Source organism: Aquarana catesbeiana, linkage group LG05 (assembly GCF_042186555.1).
Source record: "Aquarana catesbeiana isolate 2022-GZ linkage group LG05, ASM4218655v1, whole genome shotgun sequence".
Lineage (NCBI taxonomy): Eukaryota > Metazoa > Chordata > Amphibia > Anura > Ranidae > Aquarana > Aquarana catesbeiana.
In genome coordinates this window covers 652,452,441-652,471,348 of record NC_133328.1, presented here as the reverse complement: position 1 = coordinate 652,471,348, position 18,908 = coordinate 652,452,441, and the positions used below count along the sequence as shown (strand labels likewise).

At 54.0% G+C, this 18,908-nt stretch overlaps 2 protein-coding genes across 2 annotated transcripts in view; one reads left to right on the top strand and one right to left on the bottom strand.

Annotated features, from left to right (window-relative positions):
* The window catches only part of LOC141145705 (acid-sensing ion channel 1C-like), a 60,582-nt gene extending 44,429 nt beyond the window's left edge, over positions 1–16,153 (bottom strand). Inside the window, exon 1 of the mRNA XM_073632582.1 lies at positions 15,579–16,153. Coding sequence (XP_073488683.1) covers positions 15,579–16,112 — 534 coding nt within the window. The 5' untranslated portion in view covers positions 16,113–16,153. The remainder of the gene's footprint in view (positions 1–15,578) is intronic.
* The window catches only part of LOC141145703 (uncharacterized), a 353,511-nt gene that overhangs the window by 167,416 nt on the left and 167,187 nt on the right, over positions 1–18,908 (top strand). The window lies entirely within an intron of this gene.

The following is an 18,908-nucleotide window of genomic DNA, read 5'->3' as shown; positions in this document are numbered from 1 at the left end:
AAAGGGGGGGCGGTGATGTGAAGGGGGGACTGAGGACACTGATATAAAGGGGGGGTGATGTGAAGGAGGGACTGAGGACACTGATATAAAGGGGGGGGTGATGTGAAGGGGGGACTGAGGACACTGATATAAAGGGGGGTGATGTGAAGGAGGGACTGAGGACACTGATATAAAGGGGGGGGGTGATGTGAAGGGGGGACTGAGGACACTGATATAAAGGGGGGGGTGATGTGAAGGAGGGACTGAGGACACTGATATAAAGGGGGGGCGGTGATGTGAAGGGGGGACTGAGGACACTGATATAAAGGGGGGGCGGTGATGTGAAGGGGGGACTGAGGACACTGATATAAAGGGGGGGTGATGTGAAGGAGGGACTGAGGACACTGATATAAAGGGGGGGGGGTGATGTGAAGGGGGGACTGAGGACACTGATATAAAGGGGGGGCGGTGATGTGAAGGGGGGACTGAGGACACTGATATAAAGGGGGTGTGATGTGAAGGGGGGACTGAGGACACTGATATAAAGGGGGGGTGATGTAAAGGGGGGACTGAGGACACTGATATAAAGGGGGGGTGATGTGAAGGGGGGACTGAGGACACTGATATAAAGGGGGGGTGATGTGAAGGGGGGACTGAGGACACTGATATAAAGGGGGGGTGATGTGAAGGGAGGACTGAGGACACTGGTATAAAAGGGGGGGGGTGATGTGAAGGGAGGACTGAGGACACTGATATAAAGGGGGGGGGGGTGATGTGAAGGAGGGACTGAGGACACTGATATAAAGGGGGGGGGGTGATGTGAAGGGAGGACTGAGGACACTGATATAAAGGGGGGGTGATGTGAAGGGAGGACTGAGGACACTGATATAAAGGGGGGGCGGTGATGTGAAGGGGGGACTGAGGACACTGATATAAAGGGGGGGCGGTGATGTGAAGGGGGGACTGAGGACACTGATATAAAGGGGGGGTGATGTGAAGGAGGGACTGAGGACACTGATATAAAGGGGGGGGGTGATGTGAAGGGGGGACTGAGGACACTGATATAAAGGGGGGGCGGTGATGTGAAGGGAGGACTGAGGACACTGATATAAAGGGGGGGTGATGTGAAGGGGGGACTGAGGACACTGATATAAAGGGGGGGTGATGTGAAGGGAGGACTGAGGACACTGGTATAAAAGGGGGGGGTGATGTGAAGGGGGACTGAGGACACTGATATAAAGGGGGGGTGATGTGAAGGGAGGACTGAGGACACTGATATAAAGGGGGGCTATGATGTGAAGGGGGACTGAGGACACTGATATAAAGGGGGGGTGATGTGAAGGGGGGACTGAGGACACTGATATAAAGGGGGGGTGATGTGAAGGGGGACTGAGGACACTGATATAAAGGGGGGGTGATGTGAAGGGGGGACTGAGGACACTGATATAAAGGGGGGGTGATGTGAAGGGAGGACTGAGGACACTGGTATAAAAGGGGGGGGGGTGATGTGAAGGGGGACTGAGGACACTGATATAAAGGGGGGGTGATGTGAAGGGGGGACTGAGGACACTGATATAAAGGGGGGGTGATGTGAAGGGAGGACTGAGGACACTGATATAAAGGGGGGCTATGATGTGAAGGGGGACTGAGGACACTGGTATAAAAGGGGGGGTGATGTGAAGGGAGGACTGAGGACACTGATATAAAGGGGGGTGATGTGAAGGGGGGACTGAGGACACTGATATAAAGGGGGGGTGATGTGAAGGGGGGACTGAGGACACTGATATAAAGGGGGGGTGATGTGAAGGGAGGACTGAGGACACTGATATAAAGGGGGGGTGATGTGAAGGGAGGACTGAGGACACTGATATAAAGGGGGGGTGATGTGAAGGGAGGACTGAGGACACTGATATAAAGGGGGGGTGATGTGAAGGGAGGACTGAGGACACTGATATAAAGGGGGGGCTATGATGTGAAGGGAGGACTGAGGACACTGATATAAAGGGGGGGGTGATGTGAAGGAGGGACTGAGGACACTGATATAAAGGGGGGGGGGTGATGTGAAGGGGGACTGAGGACACTGATATAAAGGGGGGCTATGATGTGAAGGGGGACTGAGGACACTGATATAAAGGGGGGGCTATGATGTGAAGGGAGGACTGAGGACACTGATATAAAGGGGGGGGTGATGTGAAGGAGGGACTGAGGACACTGATATAAAGGGGGGGGGGTGATGTGAAGGGGGACTGAGGACACTGATATAAAGGGGGGCTATGATGTGAAGGGGGACTGAGGACACTGATATAAAGGGGGGCTATGATGTGAAGGGGGGACTGAGGACACTGATATAAAGGGGGGGGGTGATGTGAAGGAGGGACTGAGGACACTGATATAAAGGGGGGGAGTGATGTGAAGGGGGACTGAGGACACTGATATAAAGGGGGGCTATGATGTGAAGGGGGACTGAGGACACTGATATAAAGGGGGGGTGATGTGAAGGGGGGACTGAGGCCACTGATATAAAGGGGGGGGTGATGTGAAGGGGGACTGAGGACACTGATATAAAGGGGGGGGTGATGTGAAGGGGGACTGAGGACACTGATATAAAGGGGGGCTATGATGTGAAGGGGGACTGAGGACACTGATATAAAGGGGGGGTGATGTGAAGGGAGGACTGAGGACACTGGTATAAAAGGGGGGGGTGATGTGAAGGGAGGACTGAGGACACTGATATAAAGGGGGGGTGATGTGAAGGGAGGACTGAGGACACTGATATAAAGGGGGGGTGATGTGAAGGGGGGACTGAGGACACTGATATAAAGGGGGGGTGATGTGAAGGGGGACTGAGGACACTGATATAAAGGGGGGGTGATGTGAAGGGGGGACTGAGGACACTGATATAAAGGGGGGGTGATGTGAAGGGGGGACTGAGGACACTGATATAAAGGGGGGGTGATGTGAAGGGGGGACTGAGGACACTGATATAAAGGGGGGCTATGATGTGAAGGGGGACTGAGGACACTGGTATAAAAGGGGGGGTGATGTGAAGGGAGGACTGAGGACACTGATATAAAGGGGGGGTGATGTGAAGGGAGGACTGAGGACACTGATATAAAGGGGGGCTATGATGTGAAGGGGGACTGAGGACACTGATATAAAGGGGGGGTGATGTGAAGGGGGGACTGAGGCCACTGATATAAAGGGGGGGGGTGATGTGAAGGGGGACTGAGGACACTGATATAAAGGGGGGGGTGATGTGAAGGGGGACTGAGGACACTGATATAAAGGGGGGCTATGATGTGAAGGGGGACTGAGGACACTGATATAAAGGGGGGGTGATGTGAAGGGAGGACTGAGGACACTGGTATAAAAGGGGGGGGTGATGTGAAGGGAGGACTGGGGACACTGATATAAAGGGGGGGGCTATGATGTGAAGGGGGGACTGAGGACACTGATATAAAGGGGGGCTATGATGTGAAGGGGGACTGAGGACACTGGTATAAAAGGGGGGGTGATGTGAAGGGAGGACTGAGGACACTGATATAAAGGGGGGGTGATGTGAAGGGGGACTGAGGACACTGATATAAAGGGGGGGTGTGAAGGGGGGACTGAGGGCACTGATATAAAGAGGGGGGCTATGATGTGAAGGGGGGACTGAGGACACTGATATAAAGGGGGGGTGTGAAGGGAGGACTGAGGACACTGATATAAAGAGGGGGGCTATGATGTGAAGGGGGGACTGAGGACACTGATATAAAGGGGGGGCTGTGATGTGACGGGGGACTGAGGACACTGATATAAAGGGGGGGGGTGATGTGAAGGGAGGACTGAGGACACTGATATAAAGGGGGGGTGATGTGAAGGGGGGACTGAGGACACTGATATAAAGGGGGGGGCTATGATGTGAAGGGGGACTGAGGACACTGATATAAAGGGGGGGTGATGTGAAGGGGAACTGAGGACACTGATATAAAGGGGGGGGGGGGGGTGATGTGAAGGGGGGACTGAGGACACTGATATAAAGGGGGGGTGATGTGAAGGGGGGACTGAGGACACTGATATAAAGGGGGGGTGATGTGAAGGGGGGACTGAGGACACTGATATAAAGGGGGGGTGATGTGAAGGGGGGACTGAGGCCACTGATATAAAGGGGGGCTATGATGTGAAGGGGGACTGAGGACACTGATATAAAGGGGGGGTGATGTGAAGGGAGGACTGAGGACACTGATATAAAGGGGGGGTGATGTGAAGGGGGGACTGAGGACACTGATATAAAGGGGGGCTATGATGTGAAGGGAGGACTGAGGACACTGATATAAAGGGGGGGTGATGTGAAGGGAGGACTGAGGACACTGATATAAAGGGGCGGTGATGTGAAGGGAGGACTGAGGACACTGGTATAAAAGGGGGGGTGATGTGAAGGGAGGACTGAGGACACTGATATAAAGGGGGGGTGATGTGAAGGGAGGACTGAGGACACTGATATAAAGGGGGGGGTGATGTGAAGGGAGGACTGAGGACACTGATATAAAGGGGGGGGTGATGTGAAGGAGGACTGAGGACACTGATATAAAGGGGGGGTGATGTGAAGGGAGGACTGAGGACACTGATATAAAGGGGGGGTGATGTGAAGGGGGACTGAGGACACTGATATAAAGGGGGGCTATGATGTGAAGGGAGGACTGAGGACACTGATATAAAGGGGGGGTGATGTGAAGGGAGGACTGAGGACACTGATATAAAGGGGGGCTATGATGTGAAGGGGGACTGAGGACACTGGTATAAAAGGGGGGGTGATGTGAAGGAGGGACTGAGGACACTGATATAAAGGGGGGGCGGTGATGTGAAGGGAGGACTGAGGACACTGATATAAAGGGGGGGTGATGTGAAGGGAGGACTGAGGACACTGATATAAAGGGGGGGTGATGTGAAGGGGGGACTGAGGACACTGATATAAAGGGGGGGTGATGTGAAGGAGGGACTGAGGACACTGGTATAAAGGGGGGGTGATGTGAAGGGGGGACTGAGGACACTGATATAAAGGGGGGGGTGATGTGAAGGGGGGACTGAGGACACTGATATAAAGGGGGGGGTGATGTGAAGGGGGGACTGAGGACACTGGTATAAAGGGGGGGTGATGTGAAGGGGGGACTGAGGACACTGATATAAAGGGGGGGGTGATGTGAAGGGGGGACTGAGGACACTGGTATAAAGGGGGGGTGATGTGAAGGGGGGACTGAGGACACTGGTATAAAGGGGGGGTGATGTGAAGGGAGGACTGAGGACACTGATATAAAGGGGGGCTATGATGTGAAGGGGGACTGAGGACACTGGTATAAAAGGGGGGGTGATGTGAAGGGGGACTGAGGACACTGGTATAAAGGGGGGGTGATGTGAAGGGGGGACTGAGGACACTGATATAAAGGGGGGAAGAAGGAAGAAGATGGTACTGCTCGGACCCCGGTGTATTTTGATCCAGTATGGGGGGTGATGATGAGAATGTGATCCGTGGCACACAGCCCTATTTGGAGTGGGTGGGCGGGGACTGTGGGGTAGGAGGGTGGAATGGGGGAGGAAGCCTGGTATAAGGGGGTGGAATTAGGGTGACAGTTAGGTATAAGGGGGTGGAAGCCTGGTATAAAGGGGGTGGAATAGGGGTGCCAGCCTGGTATAAGAAGACAGAATAGGGGTGCCAGCCTGGTATAAGGGGGTGTAATGGGGGTGCCAGCCTGGAATAAGGAGGAGGAATGGGGTGCCAGCCTGGTATAAGGGGGTGGAATGGGGGTACCAGTCTGGTACAAGCAGGCAGAAAAGGGGTGCCAGCCTGATATAAGGGGTGGAATGGAGGCACCAGCCTGGTATAAGGGGGGGGGATGAGGGTGCCAGCCTGGTATAAGGTGGTGGAATAGGGGTGCAAGTCTGGTATAAGGAGGATGAATAGGGGTGCCAGCCTGGTATAAAGATGTAGAATAGGGGTGCCAGCCTGGTATAAGGGGTGGAATGGGGGTGCCAGCCTGGTATAAGGGGGTGAAATTAGGGTACCAGTCTGGTATAAGGAGGTGGAATGGGGTGCCAGCCTGATATAAGAGGGTGGAATGGGGGTGCCAGCCCTCAGTATAAGTGGGTGGAATGGAGGTGCCAGCCTGGTATAAGGAGGTGCAATAGGGGTGCCAGTGTGATATAAGAGGGTGGAATGGAGGTGCCAGCCTGGAATAAGGAGGTGGAATAGGGGTACCTGCCTGGTATAAGGGGGTGGAATGGGGGTGCCAGCCTGGTATAAGAAGGTGGAATGGAAATGGAGGTGCCAGCCTGTTAATGGGGTGGACTGGGGGTGTCAGCCTGGTTTAAGAGGGTGGAATAGGGGTACCAGCTTGGTATAAGAAGACGCAATAGGGGTGCCAGCCTGGTATAAGGAGGTGGAATTGGGATACCAGCCTGGTATAAGGGGGTGGAATAGGGGTGCCAGCCTGGTATAAGGAGGTGGATTAGGGGTGCCAGCCTGGTATAAAGGGGTGGAAAAGGGGTGTCAGCCTAATATAAGGGGGTGGAATGGAGGTGCCAGCCTGGTATAAGGGGGTGCAATAGGGGTGCCAGCCTGGTATAAGGAGGTGGAATAGGGGTGCCAGCCTGGTAGAAGTAGGTGGAATAGGGGTGCCAGCCTGGTATAAGTAGGTGGAATAGGGGTGCCAGCCTGGTATAAGGAGGTGGAATAGGGGTGCCAGCCTGGTATAAGGAGGTGGAATAGGGGTGCCAGCCTGGTATAAGGAGGTGCAATAGGGGTGCCAGTGTGATATAAGAGGGTGGAATGGGGGTGCCAGTCTGGTATAAGGAGGTGGAATGGAGGTGCCAGCCTCATATAAGAGGGTGGAATGGAGGTGCCAGCTTGGTATAAGAAGGTGGAATAGGGGTGCCAGCCTGGTATAAGGGGGTGGAATAGGGGTGCCAGCCTGGTATAAGGAGGTGGATTAGGGGTGCCAGCCTAGTATAAGGAAGTGGAATAGGGGTGCCAGCCTGGTATAAGGAGGTGGATTAGGGGTGCCAGCCTAGTATAAGGAAGTGGAATAGGGGTGCCGACCTTGTATAAGGGGTGGAATGAAGGTGCCAGGCTGGTATAAGGGGGTGGAATAGGGGTGCCAGCCTGGTATAAGGAGGTGGAATAGGGGTGCCAGCCTGGTATAAGGAGGTGGAATAGGGGTGCCAGGCTGGTATAAGGAGGTGGAATAGGGGTGCCAGCCTGGTATAAGGAGGTGGAATAGGGGTGCCAGCCTGGTATTAGGAGGTGTAATAGGGGTGCCAGCCTGGTATAAGGAGGTGGAATAGGGGTGCCAGCCTGGTATAAGGAGGTGGAATAGGGGTGCCAGCCTGGTATAAGGAGGTGGAATAGGGGTGCCAGCCTGGTATAAGGAGGTGGAATAGGGGTGCCAGCCTGGTATAAGGAGGTGGAATAGGGGTGCCAGCCTGGTATAAGGAGGTGGAATAGGGGTGCCAGCCTGGTATTAGGAGGTGTAATAGGGGTGCCAGCCTGGTATAAGGAGGTGGAATAGGGGTGCCAGCCTGGTATAAGGAGGTGGAATAGGGGTGCCAGCCTGGTATAAGGAGGTGGAATAGGGGTGCCAGCCTGGTATAAGGAGGTGGAAACGGGGTGTCAGCCTAATATAAGGGGGTGGAATAGGGGTGCCACCCTGGTATAAGGAGGTGGAAAAGGGGTACCAGCCTGGTATTAGGAGGTGTAATAGGGGTGCCAGCCTGGTATAAGGAGGTGGAATGGAGGTGCCAGCCTGGTATAAGGAGGTGGAATAGGGGTGCCAGCCTCGTATAAGGAGGTGGAAAAGGGGTACCAGCCTGGTATTAGGAGGTGTAATAGGGGTGCCAGCCTGGTATAAGGAGGTGGAATCGGGGTGCCAGCCTGGTATAAGGAGGTGGAAAAGGGGTACCAGCCTGGTATTAGGAGGTGTAATAGGGGTGCCAGCCTGGTATAAGGAGGTGGAATCGGGGTGCCAGCCTGGTATAAGGAGGTGGAATGGAGGTGCCAGCCTGGTATAAGGAGGTGGAATGGAGGTGCCAGCCTGGTATAAGGAGGTGGAAAAGGGGTACCAGCCTGGTATTAGGAGGTGTAATAGGGGTGCCAGCCTGGTATAAGGAGGTGGAATCGGGGTGCCAGCCTGGTATAAGGAGGTGGAAAAGGGGTACCAGCCTGGTATTAGGAGGTGTAATAGGGGTGCCAGCCTGGTATAAGGAGGTGGAATGGAGGTGCCAGCCTGGTATAAGGAGGTGGAATGGAGGTGCCAGCCTGGTATTAGGAGGTGGTATAGGGGTGCCAGGCTGGTATAAGGAGGTGGAATCGGGGTGCCAGCCTGGTATAAGGAGGTGGAATGGAGGTGCCAGCCTGGTATTAGGAGGTGGTATAGGGGTGCCAGGCTGGTATACTTTGTGGACGTTGGGGGTGCAGTGCCGCCCCATGCGTCGCTCTCTCTGCTCTTCTCCTTAATTGATGTTTTGCATCTCAGACTGGATTTGTATAAATGATTTTCATGTCATTCGATCGTCTGTAGGATGGACTGACCCCCCGCGGTGCTAACATCTGACATCTCCCCAGGTGACGGTACAGGCGCCTCTCTCTCAGGTCGGGTCATGTCAGATGACCCCGGAAAATTCTGTGTGACCCCACTGCAGTATACAGGGGGGGGGGGGGTCAGGGGGATATAGGGAGTTCATATCCAGGGGTAAGTGATTCACAGGGTACAGAAGACAGGTGTGATGCTTGGAATGCAGGGGTAAGGATTATGTGATGCACAGAATGCAGGGGTAAGGATTATGTGATGCTTGGAATGCAGGGGTAAGGGTTAGGTGATGTGCAGTTGAGGGGTGAGGAGTAGGTGATGAATGGAGTGCAGAGGTCAGGAGTGATGTACAGAGTGCAGGAGTCAGGAGTAAGTGATGATGGGAGTGCAGAGGTCAGGAGTGACACACACAGTGCAGGGGTCAATATATTACTCCTGACCCCGGCACTCTTTTGCAACTCCTGACCTCTGCACTCTATTTATCACTTACTCCTGACCCTTGCACTGTGTGTGTAAGTGAGGAATAAAATGCACAGGAGTGGCACACACAGGAGTGATGTACAGAGTGCAGGGATCAGGAGTAAGTAATGTAGAATGTGAAGGGGGCCGGAGTGATGTTTAGAGTGCAGGGGTGAGGAGTAAGTAACATAGAACATGCAGGGGTCAGAAGTGATGTACAGAGTGCAAAGGTCAGGAGTAATGTAGAATGTGCAGAGGTCAAGAGTGATGTTCAGAGTGCAGGGGTCAGGAGTAAGTAACATAGAATGTTTCTTGTTAAAAAAAGTAACATAGAATGTGCAGGGGTCAGGAGTGATGTATAGAGTGCAGGGGTCAGGAGTACGTCATGTAGAATGTGCAGGGGTCAGGAGTGATGTACAGAGCGCAGAGGTCAGGAGTAATTTAGAATGTGCAGAGGTCAAGAGTGATGTACAGAGTACAAAGGTCAGAAGTACGCAATGTAGAATGTGCAGGGGTCAGGAGTGATGTACAGAGCGCAGGGGTCAGGAGTGATGTACAGAGTGCAGGGGTCAGGAGTAAGTAATGTAGAATAGTGCAGGGGTCAGGAGTGACATACAGAGTGCAAAGGTCAGGAGTGATGTAGAATGTGCAGGGGACATGAGTGATGTACGGGAGTGCAGGGGTCAGGAGTAAGTAACATAGAATGTGCAGGGATCAGGAGTGATGTAGAATGTGCAGGCGTCAGGAGTGTTGTACAGAATGTAGGGGTCAGGAGTAAGTAATGTAGAATAGTGCAGGGGTCAGGAATGATGTACAGAGTACAGGGGTCAGGAGTGATGTACAGAGTGCAGGGGTCAGGAGTGATGTACAGAGTGCAAAGGTCAGGAGTAATGTAGAATGTGCAGGGGTAGGAGTGATGTGCAGAGTGCAGGGGTCAGGAGTAAGTAAAATAGAATGTGCAGGGATCAGGAGTGATGTAGAATGTGCAGGGGTCAGGAGTGTTGTACAGAATGTAGGGGTCAGGAGTAAGTAATGTAGAATAGTGCAGGGGTCAGGAATGATGTACAGAGTGCAGGGGTCAGGAGTGATGTGCAGAGTGCAGGGGTCAGGAGTGATGTGCAGAGTGCAGGGGTCAGGAGTAAGTAAAATAGAATGTGCAGGGATCAGGAGTGATGTGTAGAGTGCAGAGGTCAGGGGTAAGTAATGTAGAATAGTGCAGGGATCAGGAGTGATGTACAGAGTGCAGGGGTCAGGGTTTATGTACAGAGTGCAGGGGTCAGGAGTGTTGTACAGAGTGCAGGGGTCAGGGGTGATTTATAGAGTGCAGAGGTCTGGAGTAAGTAATTTAGAAGGTGCAGGGGTCAGGAGTGATGTACAGAGTGCAGGGGTCAGGAGTGATGTACAGAGTGCAGGGGTCAGGAGTGACGTACAGAGTGCAGGGGTCAGGAGTGTTGTACAGAGTGTCGGGGTCAGGAGTAATGTAGAATGTGCAGGGGTCAGGAGTGATTTGCAAAGTGCAGGGGTCAGGAGTAAGTAACATAGAATGTGCAGGGATCAGGAGTGATGTATAGAGTGCAGGGGTCAGGAGTAAGTAATGTAGAATAGTGCAGGGGTCAGGAGTGTTGTACAGAGTGCAGGGGTCAGGAGTAAGTAATGTAGAATAGTGCAGGGCTCAGAAGTGTTGTACAGAGTGCAGGGGTCAGGGGTGATGTACAGTGTGCCGGGGTCAGGAGTGATGTACAGAGTGCAAAGGTCAGGAGTAAGTAATGTAGAATAGTGCAGGGGTCAGGAATGATGTACAGAGTGCAGGGGTCAGCAATGATGTACAGAGTGCAGGGGTCAGGAGTGATGTACAGAGTGCAAAGGTCAGGAGTAATGTAGAATGTGCAGGGGTAGGAGTGATGTGCAGAGTGCAGGGGTCAGGAGTAAGTAACATAGAATGTGCAGGGATCAGGAGTGATGTATAGAGTGCAGAGGTCAGGAGTGTTGTACAGAGTGCAGAGGTCAGGGGTAAGTAATGTAGAATAGTGCAGGGATCAGGAGTGATGTACAGAGTGCAGGGGTCAGGAGTGTTGTACAGAGTGCAGGGGTCAGGAGTGATGTACAGAGTGCAGGGGCCAGGAGTGACGTACAGAGTGCAGGGGTCAGGAGTGTTGTACAGAGTGCAGGGGTCAGGAGTGTTGCACAGAGTGCCGGGGTCAGGAGTAATGTAGAATGTGCAGGGGTCAGGAGTGATTTGCAAAGTGCAGGGGTCAGGAGTAAGTAACATAGAATGTGCAGGGATCAGGAGTGATGTATAGAGTGCAGAGGTCAGGAGTGTTGTACAGAGTGCAGAGGTCAGGGGTAAGTAATGTAGAATAGTGCAGGGATCAGGAGTGATGTACAGAGTGCAGGGGTCAGGAGTGATGTACAGAGTGCAGGGGCCAGGAGTGACGTACAGAGTGCAGGGGTCAGGAGTGTTGTACAGAGTGCAGGGGTCAGGAGTGTTGCACAGAGTGCCGGGGTCAGGAGTAATGTAGAATGTGCAGGGGTCAGGAGTGATTTGCAAAGTGCAGGGGTCAGGAGTAAGTAACATAGAATGTGCAGGGATCAGGAGTGATGTATAGAGTGCAGGGGTCAGGAGTAAGTAATGTAGAATAGTGCAGGGGTCAGGAGTGTTGTACAGAGTGCAGGGGTCAGGAGTAAGTAATGCAGAATAGTGCAGGGATCAGGAGTGATGTACAGAGTGCAGGGGTCAGGGTTTATGTACAGAGTGCAGGGGTCAGGAGTGTTGTACAGAGTGCAGGGGTCAGGGGTGATTTATAGAGTGCAGAGGTCTGGAGTAAGTAATTTAGAATGTGCAGGGGTCAGGATTGATGTACAGAGTGCAGGGGTCAGGAGTGATGTACAGAGTGCAGGGGTCAGGAGTGACGTACAGAGTGCAGGGGTCAGGAGTGTTGTACAGAGTGTCGGGGTCAGGAGTAATGTAGAATGTGCAGGGGTCAGGAGTGATTTGCAAAGTGCAGGGGTCAGGAGTAAGTAACATAGAATGTGCAGGGATCAGGAGTGATGTATAGAGTGCAGGGGTCAGGAGTAAGTAATGTAGAATAGTGCAGGGGTCAGGAGTGTTGTACAGAGTGCAGGGGTCAGGAGTAAGTAATGTAGAATAGTGCAGGGCTCAGAAGTGTTGTACAGAGTGCAGGGGTCAGGGGTGATGTACAGTGTGCCAGGGTCAGGAGTGATGTACAGAGTGCAAAGGTCAGGAGTAAGTAATGTAGAATAGTGCAGGGGTCAGGAATGATGTACAGAGTGCAGGGGTCAGGAATGATGTACAGAGTGCAGGGGTCAGGAGTGATGTACAGATTGCAAAGGTCAGGAGTAATGTAGAATGTGCAGGGGTAGGAGTGATGTGCAGAGTGCAGGGGTCAGGAGTAAGTAACATAGAATGTGCAGGGATCAGGAGTGATGTATAGAGTGCAGAGGTCAGGAGTGTTGTACAGAGTGCAGAGGTCAGGGGTAAGTAATGTAGAATAGTGCAGGGATCAGGAGTGATGTACAGAGTGCAGGGGTCAGGAGTGTTGTACAGAGTGCAGGGGTCAGGAGTGATGTACAGAGTGCAGGGGCCAGGAGTGACGTACAGAGTGCAGGGGTCAGGAGTGTTGTACAGAGTGCAGGGGTCAGGAGTGTTGTACAGAGTGCAGGGGTCAGGAGTGTTGCACAGAGTGCCGGGGTCAGGAGTAATGTAGAATGTGCAGGGGTCAGGAGTGATGTACAGAGTGCAAAGGTCAGGAGTAAGTAATGTAGAATAGTGCAGGGGTCAGGAATAATGTATAGAGTGCAGGGGTCAGGAGAGACATACAGAGTGCAGGGGTCATGAGTGATGTGCAGAGTGCAGGGGTCAAGAGTAAGTAACATAGAATGTGCAGGGATTTGGAGTGATGTATAGAGTGCAGGGGTCATGAGTGTTGTAAAGAGTGCAGAAGTCAGGAGTAAGTAATTTTGAATTTGCAGGGGTCAGGAGAGTTGTACAGAATGCAGGGATCAGGAGTGAGTAATGTAGAATAGTACAGGGGTCAGGAGTGTTGTACAGAGCGCAGGGGTCAGGAGTAAGTAATGTAGAATGTGCAGGGGTCAGGAGTGTTGTACAGAATGTAGGGGTCAGGAGAGTTGTACAGAATGCAGGGATCAGGAGTATGTAATGTAGAATAGTGCAGGGGTCAGGAGTGTTGTACAGAGCGCAGGGGTCAGGAGTAAGTAATGTAGAATGTGCAGGGGTCAGGAGTGTTGTACAGAGGGCAGGGGTCAGGAGTAAGTACTGTAGAATAGTGCAGGGATCAGGAATGATGTATAGAGTGCAGGGGTCAGGAGTGATGTACAGAGTGCAAAGGTCAGGAGTAATGTAGAATTTGCAGGGGTCAGGAGGGATGTGCAGAGTGCAGGGGTTGGGAGTAAGTAACATGGAATGTGCAGGGATCAGGAGTGATGTATAGAGTGCAGGGGTCAGGAGTAAGTAACATAGAATGTGCAGGGGTCAGGAGTGTTGTACAGAGTGCAGAGGTCAGGAGTAAGTAATGTAGAAAAGTGCAGGGCTCAGGAGTGATGTATAGAGTGCAGGGGTGGGGGTTTATGTACAGAGTGCAGGGGTCAGGAGTAAGTTATGTATAATGTGCAGGGGTCAGGAGTGTTGCACAGAGTCCAGGGCTCAGGAGTAAGTAATGTAGAATAGTGCAGGGGTCAGGATTGATGTATAGAGTGCAGGGGTCAGGGTTTATGTACAGAGTGCAGAGGCCAGGAGTAAGTAATAAAAAATGTGAAGGGGTCAGGAGTATTGTACAGAGTGCAGAGGTCAGTAATAAGGAATGTAGACTAGTGCAGGGGTCAGGAGTGTTGTACAGAGTGCAGGGGTCAGGAGGAAGTAATGTAGAATAGTGCAGGGGTCAGGGGTGTTGTACAGAGTGCAGGGGTCAAGAGTGATGTACAGAGTGCAGGGGTCAGGAGTAAGTAATGTAGAATAGTGCAGGGATTTGGAGTGATGTATAGAGTGCAGGGGTCAGGAGTGATGTATAGAGTGCAGAGGTCAGGAGCAAGTAATGTAGAATAGTACAGGGGTCAGGAGTGTTGTACAGAGCGCAGGGGTCAGGAGTAAGTAATGTAGAATGTGCAGGGGTCAGGAGTGTTGTACAGATTGCAGGGGTCAGGAGTACCTCATGTAGAATGTGCAGGGGTCAGGAGTAAGTAATGTATAATGTGCAGGCGTCAGGAGTGACTTACAGAATGCAGGGGTCAGGAGTTATGTACAGTGTGCAAAGGTCAGAAGTAAGCAATGTACAATGTGCAGGGGTCAGGAGTGAGTAATGTAGAATAGTGCAGGGGTCAGGAGTGATGTACAGAATGCAGGGGCCAGGAGTAAGTAATGTAGAATGTGCAAGTGTCAGGAGAGTTGTACAGAATGCAGGGATCAGGAGTGAGTAATGTAGAATAGTGCAGGGGTCAGGAGTGATATACAGAGTGCAGAGATCAGGAGTGATGTACAGAGTCAGTGACCCTGCCTGGTGATTCTTGACCCCTCAGTGACCCTGACTGGTAATTCCTGACCCAGCAGTGACCCTGACTGGTGATTCTTGACCCAGCAGTGACCCTGACTGGAGATTCTTGACCCGGCAGTGACCCTGACTGGTAATTCCTGACCCAGCAGTGACCCTGACTGGTAATTCCTGACCCAGCAGTGACCCTGACTGGTGATTCTTGACCCGGCAGTGACCCTGACTGGTGATTCTTGAGCAGCAGTGACCCTGACTTGTGATTCTTGACCCAGCAGTGACCCTGACTTGTGATTCTTGACCCAGCAGTGACCCTAACTGGTGATTTTTGACCCGGCAGTGACCCTGACTTGTGATTCTTGACCCGGCAGTGACCCTGACTGGTGATTCTTGACCCAGCAGTGACCCTAACTGGTGATTTTTGACCCAGCAGTGACCCTGACTTGTGATTCTTGACCCGGCAGTGACTCTCCTGACTGGTGACACCTGACCCAGCAGTGACCCTGACTGGGGACTCTTGACCCTGCAGTGACCTTGTTTGGTGATCTCTGGCCTGCAATGATGTGTGGATGACACCTGAAGTGACCTTGTTTTTTTGGCCCTCTAACCTTGCATTGACCCTGTCTGGTCACTCTTGATCCAACAGTGACCTTTCCTGACCCCAAAGTGATCTTTTCTGATTGGTTGTCGCTTCTCTTCCAGTCATTCTCTGCCATTTCCTGAAGCTCATTTGCCCCATCTGATGCCCCAGGATACACATCCATTGGTCATCAATCACTTAGATAATGCGGGATCTCTGGGTGACGTGTCAGGGACTGTGGTCCCCTCATGGAGCGCTAATCCATAGGACGGTGAGGGTGCATTATTACGGCAAGTCGTTGGGTACTAATAAGAGCCCCTCATAGGGATCAAACAGAGAGATTGCCCATAATGACCCCTTTCACATACTAGGTGGCAATGTCATGCTGGCCCCATGCTTGGTGCCCACCACACATGGCAAACCCTCCCACATGGCCCCATCTAGAAGACATACAACCGCCATCCATTCAGGGGTACTCACCACCGAGAAGTTCATTGGGCCACACTCCTGGTTCCGATAACGGCACTCCAAGATCATTTGGTCCATAGAATGCCCAGTCCGGTCATAGAACTCCAGCATGTTGACCTTCACGGATGTGAACTCCTTGTTCGTCAGATTGAGGCTGTCAATGGCCCCGCTCTTGTTGTCCCCCCAGCCCAGGAACCTGTCCAGCCACTCCAGGTCATTGCGGGTCAGCTGGCTCTTCCGGAATTTGTTATAATTGCAGATAGTGATGGCTGGGAAGGTCATGAGTTGGCTTTCCTCCTCATCCAAAGTGGTGACATGGTGGAACTCCGAGTAGTAGATGATTCGGTCGGCCACTTGGAAGAGGAAGCAGCCGAGGGACGCCAGGAAGGCGCAAGCCCAGAACACCCGGCGCGGGGTCACCCCTCCTGGCAGGAAGACATGGCTGATTCCGTGAAGCGTTGAGTTACCGGCGAAGGTGGCTAGGTCAGAAGCCTTCAAATCGCTCTCCTCTTCCTCAGCTCCCTGTGGGGGTTTCAGGATATCCATTGGGGAGAGGCTGGGACTCCTATGTCCGGGGAGAGGCTGGGACTCCTATGTCAGGGGAGAGGCTGGGACTCTTCTGTCCGGAGAGAGGCTGGGACTCTTCTGTCCGGGGAGAGGCTGGGACTCCTCTGTCTGGGGAGAGGCTGAGACTCCTCTGTCCGGGGAGAGGCTGGGACTCCTCTGTCCAGGGAGAGGCTGGGACTCCTCTGTCTGGGGAGAGGCTGGGACTCTTCTGTCCGGGGAGAGGCTGGGACTTCTATGTCAGGGGAGAGGCTGAGACTCCTCTGTCCGGGGAGAGGCTGGGACTCTTCTGTCTGGGGAGAGGCTGGGACTCTTCTGTCCGGGAAGAGGCTGGGACTCCTATGTCAGGGGAGAGGCTGGGACTCCTCTGTCTGGGGAGAGGCTGAGACTCCTCTGTCCGGGGAGAGGCTGGGACTCCTCTGTCCGGGGAGAGGCTGGGACTCTTCTTTCTGTCCGGGGTAAGGCTGGGACTCTTCTGTCTGGGGAGAGGCTGGGACTCTTCTGTCCGGGGAGAGGCTGGGACTCTTCTGTCTGGGGAGAGGCTGGGACTCTTCTGTCTGGGGAGAGGCTGGGACTCTTCTGTCTGGGGAGAGGCTGGGACTCTTCTGTCTGGGGAGAGACTGGGACTCTTCTGTCTGGGGAGAGACTGGGACTCTTCTTTCTGTCCGGGGAGAGGCTGGGACTCTTCTGTCTGGGGAGAGGCTGGGACTCTTCTGTCCGGGGAGAGGTTGGGACTCTTCTGTCCGGGGAGAGGCTGGGACTCTTCTGTCTGGGGAGAGGTTGGGACTCTAATGTCCGGGAACAGGCTGGGACTCTTCTGTCCGGGGAGAGGCTGGGACTCTTCTGTCTGGGGAGAGGCTGGGACTCTTCTGTCCGGGGAGAAGCTGGGACTCTTCTGTCCGGGGAGAGGCTGGGACTCTTCTTTCTGCCCGGGGAGAGGCTGGGACTCTTCTGTCTGGGGAGAGGTTGGGACTCTTCTGTCCAGGGAGAGGTTGGGACTCTTCTGTCCAGGGAGAGGTTGGGACTCTTCTTTCTGCCCGGGGAGAGGCTGGGACTCTTCTGTCTGGGGAGAGGTTGGGACTCTTCTGTCCGGGGAGAGGCTGGGACTCTTCTTTCTGCCCGGGGAGAGGCTGGGACTCTTCTGTCTGGGGAGAGGTTGGGACTCTTCTGTCCAGGGAGAGGTTGGGACTCTTCTGTCCGGGGAGAGGTTGGGACTCTTCTGTCCGGGGAGAGGTTGGGACTCTTCTGTCCAGGGAGAGGTTGGGACTCTTCTGTCCAGGGAGAGGCTGGGACTCTTCTGTCCGGGGAGAGGTTGGGACTCTTCTGTCCGGGGAGAGGTTGGGACTCTTCTGTCCGGGGAGAGGCTGGGACTCTTCTGTCTGGGGAGAGGCTGGGACTCTTCTGTCCGGGGAGAGGTTGGGACTCTTCTGTCTGGGGAGAGGCTGGGACTCTTCTGTCTGGGGAGAGGCTGGGACTCTTCTGTCTGGGGAGAGGCTGGGACTCTTCTGTCCGGGGAGAGGTTGGGACTCTTCTGTCTGGGGAGAGGTTGGGACTCTTCTGTCCGGGGAGAGGCTGGGACTCTTCTGTCCGGGGAGAGGTTGGGACTCTTCTGTCTGGGGAGAGGTTGGGACTCTTCTGTCCGGGGAGAGGCTGGGACTCTTCTGTCCGGGGAGAGGCTGGGACTCTTCTGTCCGGGGAGAGGCTGGGACTCTTCTGTCCGGGGAGAGGTTGGGACTCTTCTGTCCGGGGAGAGGTTGGGACTCTTCTGTCTGGGGAGAGGCTGGGACTCTTCTGTCCGGGGAGAGGTTGGGACTCTTCTGTCCGGGGAGAGGCTGGGACTCTTCTGTCCGGGGAGAGGTTGGGACTCTTCTGTCTGGGGAGAGGTTGGGACTCTTCTGTCCGGGGAGAGGCTGGGACTCTTCTGTCCGGGGAGAGGCTGGGACTCTTCTGTCCGGGGAGAGGCTGGGACTCTTCTGTCCGGGGAGAGGTTGGGACTCTTCTGTCTGGGGAGAGGCTGGGACTCTTCTGTCCGGGGAGAGGTTGGGACTCTTCTGTCCGGGGAGAGGCTGGGACTCTTCTGTCCGGGGAGAGGTTGGGACTCTTCTGTCTGGGGAGAGGTTGGGACTCTTCTGTCCGGGGAGAGGCTGGGACTCTTCTGTCCGGGGAGAGGCTGGGACTCTTCTGTCCGGGGAGAGGCTGGGACTCTTCTGTCCGGGGAGAGGTTGGGACTCTTCTGTCCGGGGAGAGGCTGGGACTCTTCTGTCCGGGGAGAGGTTGGGACTCTTCTGTCCGGGGAGAGGTTGGGACTCTTCTGTCTGGGGAGAGGCTGGGACTCTTCTGTCTGGGGAGAGGCTGGGACTCTTCTGTCCGGGGAGAGGTTGGGACTCTTCTGTCTGGGGAGAGGTTGGGACTCTTCTGTCTGGGGAGAGGCTGGGACTCTTCTGTCCGGGGAGAGGTTGGGACTCTTCTGTCCGGGGAGAGGCTGGGACTCTTCTGTCCGGGGAGAGGTTGGGACTCTTCTGTCTGGGGAGAGGCTGGGACTCTTCTGTCCGGGGAGAGGTTGGGACTCTTCTGTCCGGGGAGAGGCTGGGACTCTTCTGTCCGGGGAGAGGTTGGGACTCTTCTGTCTGGGGAGAGGCTGGGACTCTTCTGTCCGGGGAGAGGTTGGGACTCTTCTGTCCGGGGAGAGGCTGGGACTCTTCTGTCCGGGGAGAGGTTGGGACTCTTCTGTCCGGGGAGAGGTTGGGACTCTTCTGTCTGGGGAGAGGCTGGGACTCT